This window comes from Schistocerca gregaria, chromosome 3 (genome assembly GCF_023897955.1).
Source record: "Schistocerca gregaria isolate iqSchGreg1 chromosome 3, iqSchGreg1.2, whole genome shotgun sequence".
In the NCBI taxonomy this organism is placed as follows: domain Eukaryota; kingdom Metazoa; phylum Arthropoda; class Insecta; order Orthoptera; family Acrididae; genus Schistocerca; species Schistocerca gregaria.
The window spans coordinates 846344942-846361967 of record NC_064922.1 but is presented as its reverse complement, the minus strand read 5'-3'; the positions used below and the strand labels follow the sequence as shown (position 1 = coordinate 846361967).

Below are 17026 nucleotides of genomic sequence, written 5' to 3'. Positions count from 1 at the left end.
CATGGGTTTCGAAAAAGACGTTGATGTGAAACCCAGCTCGCGCTATTCGTCCACGAGACTCAGAGGACCATAGACACGGGTTCACAGGTAGATGCCGTGTTTCTTGACTTCCGCAAGGCATTCGATACAGTTCCCCTTAGTCGTTTAATGAACAAAGTAAGAGCATACGGAGTATCAGACCAGTTGTGTGATTGGATTGAAGAGTCCCTAGATAACAGAACGCAGCATGTCATTCTCAATGGAGAGAAGTCTTCCGAAGTAAGAGTGACTTCAGGTGCGCCGCAGGGGAGTGTCTGTTGGTCCGTTGATATTCACAATATACATAAATGACCTGATGGATGACATCGGAAGTTCACTGAGCCTTTTTGCGGATGATGCTGTGGTGTATCGAGAGGTTGTAACAATGGAAAATTGTACTGAAATGCAGGAGGATCTGCAGCGAATTGACGCATGGTGCACGGAGTAGACAAGTTTAATGTGCTGCGAATACATAGAAAGATAGATCCCTTATCATTTAGCTACAAAATAGCAGGTAAGCAACTGGAAGTAGTTAATTCCATAAATTATCTGGGAGTACGCATTAGGAGTGATTTAAAATGGGATGGTCATATAAAGTTGATCGTCGGTAAGGCAGATGCCAGACTGAGATTCATTGGAAGACTCCTAAAGAAATACAATCCGAAAACAAAGGAAGTAGGTTACAGTCGGCTTGTTCGCCCACTGCTTGAGTACTGCTCACCAGTGTGGGATCCGTACCAGACAGGGTTGATAGAAGAGATAGAGAAGATCCAACGGAGAGCAGCACGCTTCGTTACCGTATTATTTAGTAATCGAAAAGCGTTACGGAGATGATAGATAAACTCCAGTGGAAGACTCTGCAGGAGAGACGCTCAGTAGCTCGGTACGGGCTTTTGTTAAAGTTTCGAGAACATATCTTCACCGAAGAGTCAAGCAGTATATTGCTCCCTCCTACGTATATCTCGCGAAGAGACCATGAGGATAAAATCAGAGAGATTAGAGCCCGCACAGAAGCATACCGACAATCCTTCTTTCCACGAACAATACGAGACTGTAATAGAAGGGAGAACAGATAGAGGTACTCAGGGTACCCTCCGCCACACACTGTCAGGTGGCTTGCGGAGTATGGATGTAGATGTAGATGTAGACTGACGGAGTAGATCGAAAAAGTTAAGAGAAGGGCAGCAAGTCTTGTATGATCGCAAAATAGCGGAGAGAGTGTAACTGACATGATACAGGATTTGGGATGGACATCATTAAAAGTAAGGTGTTTTTTCTTGCGGAGGAATCTTCTCACGAAATTCTAATAATATCACCATATTCCTCCTCTGCAGTTGGAGACAACGTGGTGTCGAGTGTAGACTCCTGACGAAAGCTAGCACCGTGTGGTATCCTTACCAGATAGGACTCACAGAGTACATCGAAAAAGTTAAAAGAAGGGCAGCTAGTTTTGTACTATCGCAAAATAGGGGAGGGAGTGTAACTGACATGATACAGGATTTAGGATGGACATCATTAAAAGTAAGGTGTTTTTTGCTGGGGAGGAATCTTCCCACGAAATTCAAATCACCAACTTTCTTCTCTGCCATTGGAGACAACACGGTGTGAAGTGTAGACTCCTGATGAAAGCTAGCCCCATGTGTTAATAACAGGCATCCCACACTAACTACGCCAAGGAAATCAAATACTCTGTTGGCAGTGGTGGCGCCTGAGGATGGCGGTAATATGCCGCCGAAACAAGTAGTATGACAGAATAAACACATTATCAAGGTACAGCTATGGTGGTACTTTTTCTCATATATTTAATCAGCTGAAGTCCATTGTTCACGCAATAACGTGGACATTCTTTCCTTGTTTCACCGAGTGAAATATCATACAATAAAGGGCACATGAACATCCAAGGTTGTGTCCCAGGTACGATTCTGCACGCTGCTACTCACCAGAATATGGACGCAGTGTGTGCAGATGTATCCCACCAGGGCGGTGCCCACGAGGCCCACGGCCAGACCTGCGCTCCGGAAGGCCATAGGCATCGCCAGGATTCCCGTGCCGAGGCTGCACTTGAGCAGGTGCATCAGCGCACCCACGTCCCTGTCACCAAAGGTAATCACTGACTGGGGCGTCATAATAATATAACAACAGTTATTTGGCTAAAATTTACAGACAAGCGAAATTTGGCACGGACTTCAATGCGAGATGCCTTTAATAGGTTCCACAACGAAATATTGTCTCGAAATTTGGTAGAAAATCCGAAGAAATTCTGGTCGTATGTAGACTACACAAGCGGCAAGACGCAGTCAATGCCTTCGCTGCGCAGTGCCGATGGTACTGTTACCGCCGACTGTGCCGCTACAGCGAAGTTCTTGAACGCAGTTTTCCGAAATTCCTTCACCAGGGAAGAAGAATGGAATATTCCAGAATTTGAAACACAAACAGCTGTTAGCATGAGTTTCTTACAAGTAGATACCTTAGGGGTTGCGAAGCAACTCAAATCGCTTGATACGGGCAAGTCTTCAGGTCCAGATTGTATACCGATTAGGTTCCTTTCAGATTACGCTGATACAATAGCTCCCTACTTAGCAATCATATACAACCGCTCGCTCACCGATAGATCTGTACCTACAGATTGGAAAATTGCGCAGGTCGCACCAGTGTTTAAGAAGGGTAGTAGGAGTAATCCATCGAACTACAGACCTAAATAATTGACGTCGGTTTGCAGTAGGATTTTGGAGCATATACTGTATTCAAACATTATGAATCACCTCGAAGGGAACGATCTATTGATACGTAATCAGCATGGTTTCAGAAAACATCGTTCTTGTGCAACGCAGCTAGCTCTTTATTCACACGAAGTAATGGCCGCTATCGACAGGTGATCACAAGTTGATTCCGTATTTGTAGATTTCCGGAAAGCTTTTGACACCGTTCCTCACAAGCTACTTCTAATCAAGCTGCGGGCCTATGGGGTATCGTCTCAGTTGTGCGACTGGATTCGTAAATTTCCTGTCGGGAAGGTCGCAGTTCGTAGTAATAGACGGCAAATCACCGAGTAAAACTGAAGTGATATCAGGTGTTCCCCAGGGAAGCTTCCTGGGACCTCTGCTGTTCCTGATGTATATAAATGACCTGGGTGACAATCTGAGCAGTTCTCTTAGGTTGTTCACAGATGATGCTGTAATTCACCGTCTAGTAAGGTCATCCGAAGACCAGTATCAGTTGCAAAGCGATTTAGAAAAGATTGCTGTATGGTGTGGCAGGTGGCAGTTGACGCTAAATAACGAAAAGTGTGAGGTGATCCACATGAGTTCCAAAAGAAATACGTTGGATTTTGATTACTCGATAAATAGTTCAATTCTCAAGGCTGTCAATTCAACAAAGTACCTGGGTGTTACAATTAAGAACAACTTCAATTGGAAAGACCACGTAGATAATATGGTGGGGAAGGCGAGCCCAAGGTTGCGTTTCATTGGCAGGACACTTAGAACATGCAACAAGTCCACTAAAGAGACAGCTTACACTATACTCGTTCGTTCTCTGTTGGAATATTGCTGCGCGGTGTGGGATCCTTACCGGGTGGGATTGACGGAGGACATCGAAAGGGTGCAAAAAAGGGCAGCTCGTTTTGTATTATCACGTAATAAGGGAAAGAGTGTAGCAGATATGATATGCGAGTTGGGATGGAAGTCATTACAGCATAGACGTTTTTCGTCGCGGCGAGACCTTTTTACGAAATTTCAGTCACCAACTTTCTCTTCCGAATGCGAAAATATTTTGTTGAGCCCAACCTACATAGGTAGGATTGATCACCAAAATAAAATAAAAGAAATCAGAGCTCGAGCAGAAAGGTTTAGGTGTTCGTTTTTCCCGTGCGCTGTCCGGGAGTGGAATGGTAGAGAGATAGTATGATTGTGGTTCGATGAACCCTCTGCCAAGCACTTAAATGTGAATTGCAGAGTAATCATGTAGATGTAGATGTAGATACATTAGGAACTCTATTTGTGTAGCGGAGCCTCCAGAGACACTATATTCGAGATCAGCATTAGGCTAATAGAAAAATGGGATCGCTATGAGTATGGCTGTGTCTCACCGTGAGCACTTGTCCATAACTTACATCTCGACTGAAATACACACACCAACGTCACTGCCAGCACAGGTGGTCCAGCGTGGTCAACTTAGTGACCAGAGGAAGATTTTACATGTGCAACGCAAGCCCCCTCCAAAACTCAACAAATACAATATAAACTTCGAGAGAGATAGAGGTTGATTCAGCTACCCCTACTATTATCGTTTTGTGCAACCTGCAACGACTTACCTGGCCTTCGAAGCAAATGTCCGGGAGTGGAATGGTAGAGAGATAGTATGATTGTGGTTCGATGAACCCTCTACCAAGCACTTAAATGTGAATTGCAGAGTAATCATGTAGATGTAGATACATTAGGAACTCTATTTGTGTAGCGGAGCCTCCAGAGACACTATATTCGAGATCAGCATTAGGCTAATAGAAAAATGGGATCGCTATGAGTATGGCTGTGTCTCACCGTGAGCACTTGTCCATAACTTACATCTCGACTGAAATACACACACCAACGTCACTGCCAGCACAGGTGGTCCAGCGTGGTCAACTTAGTGACCAGAGGAAGATTTTACATGTGCAACGCAAGCCCCCTCCAAAACTCAACAAATACAATATAAACTTCGAGAGAGATAGAGGTTGATTCAGCTACCCCTACTATTATCGTTTTGTGCAACCTGCAACGACTTACCTGGCCTTCGAAGCAACGCGGGAACTTTGGAAATTCTCTCGCTCGCTACGCGCGAACAATTAGTCATACAGAAAAAATGAAAAAGACCTTTGTGAAGGAAATTTAATGCAGCTTGATTCTGTACTGAAATACGTTTTCGCTAGAGGCCGTAGTTCAGTAGTTATTTAGGAAAACGTATAAAAATGACGGTCAAACGCACCCACACACCCAGTCTCAGCACCCACAGGACAGGATTTCTATTGAAACTTCCTGGCAGATTAAAACTGTGGGCCGGACCGAGACTCGGACATTTGCCTTCCGCTGGCAAGTGCTCAGCCGACTGAGCCAGCCAAGCACGACTCACGCACCGTCCTCAAAGCTCTAATTCCGCCAGTACTTCGTCTCCTACCATCCAGACGTCACAGAAACTCTCCTGCGAACCTTGTAGAAATAACACTTCTGGAAGAAAGGATATTACGGATACATGGCTTAGCCACAGCCTGGGGAATGTTTCTAGAATGAAATTTTCACTCTACAGTGGAGTGTGTGCTGATACGAAAATTTCTGGCACATTAAAACTGTGTGCCGGACCGAGACTCGAACTCAGGACATTTGCCTGTGAAGTTTGGAAGGTAGGAGACGAGGTACTGGAGGAATTAAAGCTGTGAAGAACGGGCGTGAGTTGTGCTTGGGTAGCTCAGTTGGTAGAGCACTTGCCCGCGAAAGGCAAAGGTCCCGAGTTTGAGTCTCGGTCCGGCACACGGGTTTAATCTGCCAGGAAGTTTCATATCAGCGCACACTCCGCTGTAGAGTGAAAGTTTCATTCTAGGATTTCTATTACTTTGCTTATGGCACTCCCTGCAAACACTGTACAAACATTTGCTATCGTACGAATTATTTCCCACGCTCGAACTTTTGTGGTCTTTATTGACAGTTCGTATTAGGCCAGTGGCTTACTTTAGCGCTTATGAATGTAATATTAGAGTTTTTGTGGATTTTAATTGACAATTTTGTGAATGTCAGCACCATACGATAAAGAGTTACATCGATTTATTCATCAGGTCCTCTGATTACAAAACCACTTTCCTTGTAAGAGCTATGTTTGAATCGAATTGTCAACGTAATTACTTTTAGCGTAACGTTTACAAGAGTCATTTTTCTTTTATCATCCTCAGGCGTACGTTTAAATTAATAACGTTAACGAAATGCTGGTGGCGTCATAGCCAAATCAACAGAGATAAAAAAAAAGCTCGAATATAGGTAATACTTCGAGTAGTCACGTTTTTCTTGAATAACTCGAAATCGTGTCCTTCAACGAAAACGTATCCCAGTACAGAATTTAAATACATTTCATTTCCTACAAAACGCCCTTTCAGTTTCTTCTGTGCGACAAATAGTATGCGCGCAGAGAGCGAGAGAACATCAAATCTCACGCGTCGTTTTCGAAGACAAGAATAGCATTGCTAGTTACATAAAACATCAGCAGGGATAGCTTAATGAGCCTGCATACTCACCTCTGCACTCATCCACACAACTGGCCATTAAAATTTCTACACCACGAAGATGACGTGCTACAGTCGCAAAATTTAACCGACAGGAAGAATATGCTGTGATATCCAAATGATTAGCTTTTCAGAGCATTCACACAAGGTTGGCGCCGGTGGCGACACCTACAACGTGCTGACATGAGGAAAGTTTCAAACCGATTTCTCATACACAAACAGCAGTTGACCGGCGTTACCTCGTGAACCCGTTGTTGTGAAGCCTCGTGTAAGGAGGGGAAATGCGTACCATCACGTTTCCGACTTTGACAAAGGTCGGATTGTAGCCTGTAGCGATTGCGGTTTATCGTATCGCGACACTGCTGCTCGACATCGATTGACTGTTAGCAGAATATGGGATCGGTGGGTTCAGGAGGGTAATACTGATCGCCGTGCTGGATCCCAACGGCCTCGTATCACTAGCAGTCAAGATAACAGGCATCTTATCCGCATGGCTGTAACGGATAGTGCAGCTACGTGTCGATCCCTGAGTCAACAGATGGGAACGTTTACAAGACCACAACCATCTGCACGAACAGTTCGACGACGTTTGCAGCAGCATGGACTATCAGCTCGGAGACCATGGCTGTCGTTACACTTGACCCTGCATCACAGACAGGAGCGCCTGCGATGGTGTACTCAACGACGAACCTGGATGCGCGAATGCCAAAACGTCATTTTTTCGGATGAATTCAGGTTCTATTTCCAGCATCATGATGGTCACGTCCGTGTTTGGCGACATCGCGGTGAACACATATTGGAAGTGTGTATTCGTCATCTCCATACTGGCGTATCAGCCGGTGTGATGGTATGGGGTGCCATTGTTTACACGTCTCGGTGACCTCGTGTTAGCATTGACGGCACTTTGAATAGTGGACGTTACATATCACATGTGTTACGACGCTTGGCTCTACCCTTCATTCGATCCCTGCGAAACCCTACACTTCAGGAGGATAATGCACGACCGCATGTTCCTTTCTGGATACAGAAAATGTTCGACTACGGCCCTCGCCAAGACATTCTCCATATCTCTCACCAGTTGAAAACGTCTGGTCAATGGAGGCCGATCAATTGGCTCGTCAAAATTCACCAGTCACTACTCTTGATGAACTGTGGTATCGTGTTGAAGCTGCATGAGCAGCTGTACCTGTACACGCCATCCAAGCTCTGACAATGCCCATGCGTATCAAGGCCGTTATTACGGCCAGAGGTGGTTCTTTTTCAGGATCTATGCTTCCAAATTGCGTGAAAATATTATCACATGTCAGTTCTAGTATAATATATTTGTCCAATTAATACCCGTTTATCATCTTCATTTCTTCTTGGTGTAGCAATTTTAATGGCAAGTAGTGTATGTTCCCGGCTGCCACATTACGGAGCATAATTTCGGGTACCATTTATTTCAGTTGCCACCTCTTCTTCTATTCCTAGAGCTCCTTTGAACGCAATTGTTAACCAGGAAACCGTATTCTCCCATCTTATCGCCAGCCCAGGTACCATGCTGTGCCATCACGCCTGTATCCCAAATTCCAAACTTTTGTATTCCTATCCGATACTCTCCGCATAGAATGTCAGTTTAAACACCCCAATTTAGAACTCTGTCTCAACACATACCCTTCTTACCATCAATAGTCGATAACGCCTCCTGCTAACATTATCACAGGGCATCCTTTTGTTTTTACCTCTCCTCGCCTTCACTCTCCCCAGATCATACTCTGATACTGTGGTGATTCTTAGATTTCAAGCAAGTCACAGTTTTCATACACCATAACTACCATCATATCAGTGAAACACCGACATTATCATCTCTGTGTTTTAACTTCTAGTTGAGAGATTCTTAAGAGATCTTCAGATTCTCTTAACACGAACAAGTGATCTACACAGATGTTGCTTGAAGAAAAAATTATCATCTTTGTATTAGCAGTTGGTTTTGTACATGGGTGAGGCCTGTTTCAACCTCTCCTCGTGGGTAGATTCCAATGTTCTGTGGAAACAAAGAATCGTAAAGCCGTTATTTCGCGGCCTTGGCTTTGAAAATCGTGATGACAGGCTCTTTATTCACCCACTTCATGTAGCGTTCCGACTATTTTGGATCGAGTTTCAAGACCCGCACACTGTGAATACTTGCCACATTACGGAGCATAATTGCGGGTACCCTCTTCCACAAACTTAGTAGTCACGAAACTGTATTTATTTCGTTCCATAACATTTCCACAACTTTTTCGACATCCATGAGTTAAACCTCACATGAGCACGAAACACTGGAGTGTAAGTGTTTTGCTAAATAATCATCAAGTCTAGCTTACAGTGAATCGTTCACGCATTGTTTCATCTGCAAATTTACGACCTCTGCCTGCATATTCGGCTCCTGCAGTCCATTTTAATGCAATTCAAACGTTATTTTCAGAATTCTATCACGCTCCAATCAAGTACCTCCAACTGTGCAGGGATGGCTTCCTGGCGGCTGTTGTTCTTGGTGATGCTTAGCAGCAATAACTCTGGAATTACGTAATGCAGTTTTCTATGTATACATTTAATTAATGCGTAAGTGAAAAATGGATGAAATTATTTACTTTTTCCACATCTGTAAGGACTATGTCACTGCAGTGTGCAAATTACATGAGGTAAATTCATAATCTACAAAGAATTGTAGCCAATTCAATCCATCCAATTGTTGGACTCTGTTGTTACCTTGACTACGAACAATATTTGTAGGTCCCTTCGAGTTCAGTGGAGTGCTTTTATTTGCAACAACAGCGTGCGTTATTTCTGCGTTTGCGACAGGAAAACATTCCGTTTGTGATCAAATGGACATTTCACCTACGAAGTGGGTAAAAATAATTGTTCTTCATGAACACATTTTATGACTGTAAACGATTTTGCCTCTGATGTTGGTGTTGGAAAATCTAGTGCTGCAAGCCTTATTAAGGAATACAGTGATACTGCCTCATTGTCTCCAAAGACAAAAGGCACACGTGGACGGTAAAGAAAATCCACCTGTAGAATTGACAAAATTCTAATTAGAAACATTAAGATTTGATGCTCACAAGACGAGACAGAAAGATTTATTGGTTACTGGAGCTGAAACTGCGACTTCAGCACCTCGCTGGTGGCTTCTTGATCGTGGGCGGATGGCATGAAAGCCAATAAAGAAGCACCTGACATGAAGAAAGAACGGTTGGCATGGGCTAAAAATATAAATCTTGGATCTCCTACGACTGCAAACATGTAATTTTCAGTGACGAGTAATACTTTACTGTTCAGGCATACAGAGCAAGGGTTGTAAGGCGAAGCACCCGTGAGGCAGTGAGAGCTGAGCATCATGAACAGAATGTAAAATACTCTCCCAAAAATATGTCACTGCAACTGCCTCTGGAGCACTAGTTCCAATTGATAGGATGATGGATTCAACCAAATACACGGAAATCCTGAGGCATGGAATTGTGCCATTCCTACACCCCTTTGCAGACTTCAGAGGAAGATTTCACAATGATCTTGCCCCATGTCACAACTCTAATGCAGTCAAGACTTTCATGAAAGAAAACAACGTTCATGTGGTTCAATGACATGGTAATTCACGAGACTTAAACACCATCGAGAATTTTCGGAGTACTGTGAAAAGATGAGTTGGTAAAGTAGACTATTCAACAAAAGAACGCATGTTAGTAAATGCTGTAAAAGTGTAGATTCACGCAGACGAGGTACGAAACATTTGCTCTAATCTTGTCGACTTTATGCCGCAACATGTTCAGGAACTCATCAAAGCAGAAGGACGACACATTATTTATCAATATTCATGAAGCTAGTACATGAATTATATATATATAGTAATAATATTGCATAGCTAAAGTGTAGTCCTCTTGCCCCAACTAATTTGCACATTACTGTAGTATTTGTGGGCGGAAAATAAGAACATCAGTTCTTGTCAAATAATTATTATGTACTTCTGCTTTGGTGAGATGTCGCACATCCTCTAGTGTGACCTCCCTACAGGTCTACATGACGCACATAGTGTGTAATCTAATGTAATTTGGTGTACCCCCTACGCAACTTTTCCGTTGGCGCATAGCAGACGTCTCCCGGCAGCATTGTGACGCCGGGGAGAAGTTCAGTGATCGGGCACTGCAGACCACGATAGCACCGCTGCCTGACTTAGTGTACTTACGATACGGGCCTCTCCACCTGGCGGTGGGCGAACGGGTCGTATTCTTCATCCTGCTTCTCCTTCTCGAACTTCTCCGAGATGGGCAACCTGAAATGAAACACGCCACAAACAAAGCTTACGGTACCACAATTAAAAAGGTGTAATAGTTAGGACAACATACATGTTTACCTCAATAACTCAACCTCATGGCGTATCCAGTGGTACCTATTCACTTATTCTACATAGACATAGGAAATAATTATGGGAGTAATCAGGGGAGTATTCCACTTCAAACATCTCTGACACAACAGTGCAGTATCATTAAGTGTGATAAGGCATACGAGTATCTTGGACTAACACTCGATTAAAAACTAATCGGAATCACTACATGCTACCCACTCAAGATAAAACCCTCTAGAGAGTGAAGCTACTGGCACTGTTAACAATTTGGATGTAGGCATCTACGCTTCAGCGAAGAAGGTCAGAACCACGACGCCCAGCTTTGAAATCACGCGGTTTTCTTATGGGTGGTCAAGGAAATCATTTCAGACACACACACACTCAGAATCAACCCTAAAAAACTCAGTAACTGGTATAAAGGGCGTCAATAAAACCACCCCATTTCTTGGGGCGTTCATTTACGCTTTCGCAGTTGAAAAGGACAGTGCGATGTGCAACTGGATGACAATCGTTGGAATTGTGTTTCCTCCCACCCCCCCTTCCCCCGCAAATGATTCAGCCATTCTATAGTGATACTGTGGGGCAGCAAACACACTGAAGCTGATTACACCCCTTTTTCTTTGGTATGCAGGGTGGAACTAATAGAGATCTGCGATATTTGAACGTAATCCGAAGCAGGAAATGTTTATTCCTTTTCAGCTCTCCTATTTTGCGCCCTTGTGTATTGTGATAATGGGGGGGGAGGGGGGAGAGCATTGTTATATTGATACATACGTGAATAAAATTGCAAAGGGTTTCACAGAGACCCCCAGTTCAACAGCATCCTCGGCGCCACCCACTCACTTTTACTGGGCACTTTAAAAATGTAAGCCTGCAGACACAGTCCTTCACCGATTGCTAGGCGCCTGTAGGCAGGCAACCCATTCAATGCGCCTTAGATTCCACATGGCTGCAATTAGGTGCTAGAGCAGCAGTGTAGTGCCACTCAGCTGTAACATATCGAAGAGGATGCCGCCTACAGGCCACCTAGGAATCGTTCAAGGGTCTTCTCTATGTTGTTGTTGTTGTGGTCTTCAGTCCTGAGACTGGTTAGATGCAATGACTGTTTGCTGCAACTCTCCATGCTACTCTATCCTGTGAAAGCTTCTTCATCTCCCAGTACCTACTGCAGCCTACATCCTTCTGAATCTGCTTAGTGTATTCATCTATTGGTCTCCCTCTACGATTTTTACCCACCACGCTGACCTCCACTAAATTGGTGATCCCTCGATGTCTCAGACCATGTCCTACCAGTCGATCTCTTCTTCTAGTCAAGTTGTGCCACAAGTTCCTCTCCCCCCCAATTCTATTCAATACCTCCTCATTAGTTATGTGATGTACCCATCTAATCTTCAGCATTCTTCTGTAGCACCACATTTCGAATGGTTCTATTCTCTTCTGATCTAAGCTATTTATCGTCCACGTTTCACTTCCATACATGGCTACGCTCCATACAAATACTTTCAGAAACGACATCCTGACATTTAAATCTATACTCGATGTTAACAAATTTCTCTTCTTCAGAAACGCTTTCCTTGCCATTGCCAGTCTACATTTTATATCCTCTCTACTTCGACCATCATCAGTTATTTTGCTCCCCAAATAGCAAAACTCCTTAACTACTTTAAGTGTATTATTTCCTAATCTAATTCCCTCAGCATCACCCTACTTAATTCGACTACATTCCATTATTCTTGTTTTGCTTTTGTTGATGTCCATCTTATATCCTCCTTCCAAGATACTGTCCATTCCGTTCAAGTGCTCTTCCAAGTCCTTTGCTGTCTCTGACAGAATTACAATGTCATCGGCGAACCTTAAAGTTTTTATTTCTTCTCCGTGGATTTTAATACTTACTCCGAATTTTTCTTTTGTTTCCTTTACTGCTTGCTCAATATACAGATTGAATAACATCAGGGATGGCTACAACCCTGTCTTACTCCCTTCTCAACCACTGCTCCCCTTTCATACCCCTCAACTCTTATAACTGCCATCTGGTTTCTGTACCAATTGTAAATAGCCTTTCGCTCCCTGTATTTTACCCCTGCCACCTTCAGAATTTGAAAGACAGTATTCCAGTCAACATTGTCAAAAGCTGTCTCTATGTCTACAAATGCTAGAAATGTAGGTTTGCCTTTCCTTAATCTTTCTTCTAAGATACGGAGTAGGGTCAGTATTACCTTACGTGTTCCAACATTTCTACGGAATCCAAACTGATCTTCCCCGAGGTTGGCTTCTATCAGTTTTTCCATTCGTCTGTAAAGATTTCGCGTTAGTATTTTGCAGCTGTGACTTATTAAAGTGATAGTTCGTTAATTTTCACATCTGTCAACACCTGCCTTCTTTGGGATTGGGATTATTATATTCTTCTTGAAGTCTGAGGGTATTTCGCCTGTCTCATACATCTTGCTCACCAGTTGGTAGAGTTTTGTCAGGACTGGCTCTCCCAAGGCTGTCAGTAGTTCTAATGGAATGTTGTCTACTCCGGGGGCCTTGTTTCGACTCAGGTCTTTCAGTGCTCTGTCAAACTATTCGCGCAATATCATATCTTCCATATCATCTACATCCTCTTCCATTTCCATAAAATTGTCCTCAAGTACATCGCTCTTGTATAGTCGCTCTATATAGTCCTTACAACTTTCTGCTTTCCCTTCTTTGCTTAGAAGTGGGTTTCCATCAAAGCTCTTGATATTTATGCATGTGGTTCTCCTTTCTCCAAAGGTCTCTTTAATTTTCCTGTAGGCAGTATCTATCTTACCCCTAGTGAGATAAGCCTCTACATCCTGACATTTGTCCTCTATTCATCCCTGCTTAGCCATTTTGCTCTTCCCGTCGATCTCATTTTTGAGACGTTTGTATTCCTTTTTGCCTGCTTCATTTACTGCAATGGGAAAAGTTGCAAACTCTCTACACTACTTACGAACATTTTTGACATCCATGCACGACTCACGATACACTTCCGTCAATTGGCGATGGATTTCAATCGGTGCAGTGCCCTTTGCGTTCAAAAACCGAATAACTGCGTGTTATTCGCACTTGGCGATAACATCGAACGGGAGCTTCATTCTCAACGGCTGCCAAGCCAAGACTGAGTGCCTCAGCACGGCGTCCGCAAGTTTACACACAGCGCGTGAAGCACTCTTCATAACAGCGTGAGTAACTGCCACACAGACAGAGTTCTATACTTAAAAAAGGAGACCTTACTTATGGGATTATCCTCGTAATATATAAAAGCGAATATTTGTTCGTTCATCTTCTACTCGTTCCTGTTCCATTCTTGTAATTATGATGATAATTTGATAACTTGTGCTCACGCCCTAAAAAATCTCTATGTAAGTAAGAATCTTCTGCTATCCATAGGGTTGGGTGAACAGTGGGAGAGTAGAAGCGTAACTCAGGAACGCATGGAATAATTTTAGTCAAATTTGTATATGTAGTACTACTTATTCCTGTAATACTATTGTCGAAGTAATACACACCAACCAAGACTAGTAGTGGGTGTGGAGATGAGAAGACCTGAAATGTAAAACTACACAATAACGAATGAAATTAGTATCGTACCCATAGTTTTGGAGGTTTGTAGACTTATTGGTGACGGTCGCAGTGACGTTTCATCTTTCAGTTGGCGGCAGGGGTCTGGGGTGCAAACACAGTTACACACCAGCCTATGTCTGTGTGGCCTGACGGTGTTTCTAGCAAAAGTGACAGACGTTTCACTTGCTGTCGGGAAAAAATTACTGTGACAGTAGGAAATCACCCCCATCCTTATGGCTGAGGTTTTAGGTTGAAAAGGCGTGACTTAAAAGTATAACTCAGGGATACCTGAAGCATTTTCGACCAAATTTCGTAGATAGATGACTCATTATTTGCATAAGAATACTGTGCTAGTAAGAGACTCCTAGAACAGCTAAGAGTGCGGCTTGAAGTTGAGAAACAGCAGGGAACCGCCACCTTGTTGCACTCGCTGTACAGTGTGTCTAAGGCTTCTGACAGGGTTGTCTCCAAACACGTCTCTGACGAATGTCTGGTTGAAGGTATATGTGACACTCATCGGTGAAGAGAACGCGATGCCAATCCTGAGCGGTCCATTCTGCATGTTGTTGGGCCCGTCTGTACCGCGCTGCATGGTGTCGTGGTTCCAAAGGTAGACCTCGCCATGGACGTCGTGAGTGAAGTTGGGCATCATGCAGCCTATTGCGTGCACTTTGAGTCTTAACACGACGTCCTGTGGCTGCACGAAAAACATTATTCGCCATGGTGGCGTTGCTGTTAGGATTCCTCCGAGTCATAATCCATAGGTAGCGGTCATCCACTACAGTAGTAGCCGTTGGGCGGCCTGAGCGAGGCATGTCATCGATAGTTCCTGTCTCTCTCTGTCTCTGTCCGAACAACATCGCTTTGGTTCAATCCGAGGCGCCTGGACACTTCCCTTGTTGAGAGCCCTTCCTGGCACAAAGTAACAATGGTGACGTGATCTAACCACGGTATTGACCGTCTAGGCATGGTTGAACTACAGACAACACCAGCCGTGTACCTCCTTCTTGGTGGAATGACTGGAACTGATCGGCTGTCGGACCCCCTCCGTCTAATAGGTGCTGCTCATGCATGGTTGTTTACATCTTTGAGTGGCTTTAGTGACATCTCTGAACAGTCAAAGGGACTGTGTCTGTTATACAATACCCACAGTCAACGTTTATCTTCAGGAGTTCTGGGAATGGGGATGATACAAAACTTTTTTTTTTAATGTGTGTATGTTAAATGTATGTGAGATACGTAAATGTGTGAAATATACTCCATGTGAACACATTTACCAGTCAGTTGTACACATCAAAAGTAACATTGGCAATTACTGCACAAACAGCTCTGTCCAAGACCATCCAACAAGAGATAGACTCAACTTACATTTACCAAGAAAAAATAAACATAAAACTCAAAACAGCATTTTCTACCAAGGAATAAAACTGTACAATAAATTACCAAAAGAGATTAAAGAAATTTCAAAAATACACTTATTTAAGATGGCAGCTAAAAAGTACCTGTTATGCAATACATTTTATACATTGAAGGATTACTTAGATAAAGCAGAGTAGGGGTTTGATAAAAAAAATGTTATACAAACAAATAATAATAATAATGATGATTATAAAATATCCAATATTCCACATAACACCTTCACTTTATTATTTTTCTTCTTTTTCCTTTCTAGAGACACTATCCCCTCAAGCTATGCATAGCACAATACTAACACCTCTTCCTCTTTCTGAGCTCAACATCTCACTCATTATGAAGGGATGCTGACTCAGTTTTTCAGGATAGCAAATGGGAACTTGCAGTACAGAAAATGGCCCAAGGATCACCTGTGTGTGTGTGTGTGTGTGTGTGTGTGTGTGTGTGTGTGTGTGTGTGTGTGTGTGTATGTAGTGAGTGAAGTGTTATGAAACAATGTGTGTATAGTGTGTGCAGTGACTGATAGTGAAATATGAGTGAATAGTGTGGCATTACATTATTTAATGAGTTATTTGTAAATAAATTATTGTATACCAGGAGTAAAATCTAATGATTGTCTCTAACTAGAAGTCTGTAAATATATGTGTATACGAATTAGCTTATTGTAAATTGATCTAAACTTGTAAATACTTTGACATGTCCTATATCCTTGTAAAAAGAGATCTACGGATGAATAAAACTACTACTACTACTACTACTACATACGTGTACCAGCGGGAAGAGAGGTGGTGCCTCACAGAAATAGATCATTTCGGGAATCTTCTCCATTGCACAGACTGCAATGGGCAGTTGCAGCACTAACGTCGAGCAGCAGTATTTGAATTCACCAGGCGACGCACCACCATTACTTGGTCAGCTTTCAACCTGAGTTGGCCTACAGCCCTGTGAGGCGATGCTGCTGACACACAATTCTGAAGTGCCGGATAGCGCCAATTCGACTAAAACCGATACGCCATATGACAGAGTCCAAGAAGTGGTCAAGTCATATGAGGTGATATGATTACAACATCTCTGTGGAAGTGGTTTCCACACGAAGTTGGACCCAGCACATGCAACGTAGATAAAACGAACTTTCTTCAATTTCTAATTTACGTTATATATTACACCATCTATGCCTCATATCATTTGTTCCTGTATTTCTCAATACCTCGGTGTATTTCAAATTACCAAATAACACCTTTTGGAATTCGAGAAGCTTTGGTCATAGTTCACTGGAACATACAGGTTGCACCTTGGAATAGAATCACTAGAAGATAAGATTTGATCAGAAAACTGGTTGGTGTAAACCAGAAAATAAATGGATTAAAACAGCCACCAGTTGCGCTAAGTAGTAGTCAAAAGCTAGGTCAAGCTTCTGA

At 43.1% G+C, this 17026-nt stretch overlaps 1 protein-coding gene across 2 annotated transcripts in view; it reads right to left on the bottom strand.

The window, feature by feature from the left end:
- Positions 1–17026, bottom strand: part of LOC126354750 (proton-coupled amino acid transporter-like protein CG1139) — a 123420-nt gene that overhangs the window by 63209 nt on the left and 43185 nt on the right. For both annotated transcript variants that reach the window (XM_050004628.1, XM_050004630.1), the window contains 2 exons: positions 10467–10553; positions 1959–2109 (listed from right to left, as the gene is read on the bottom strand). In XM_050004628.1, coding sequence (XP_049860585.1) covers positions 1959–2109; positions 10467–10553 — 238 coding nt within the window. The remainder of the gene's footprint in view (positions 1–1958; positions 2110–10466; positions 10554–17026) is intronic.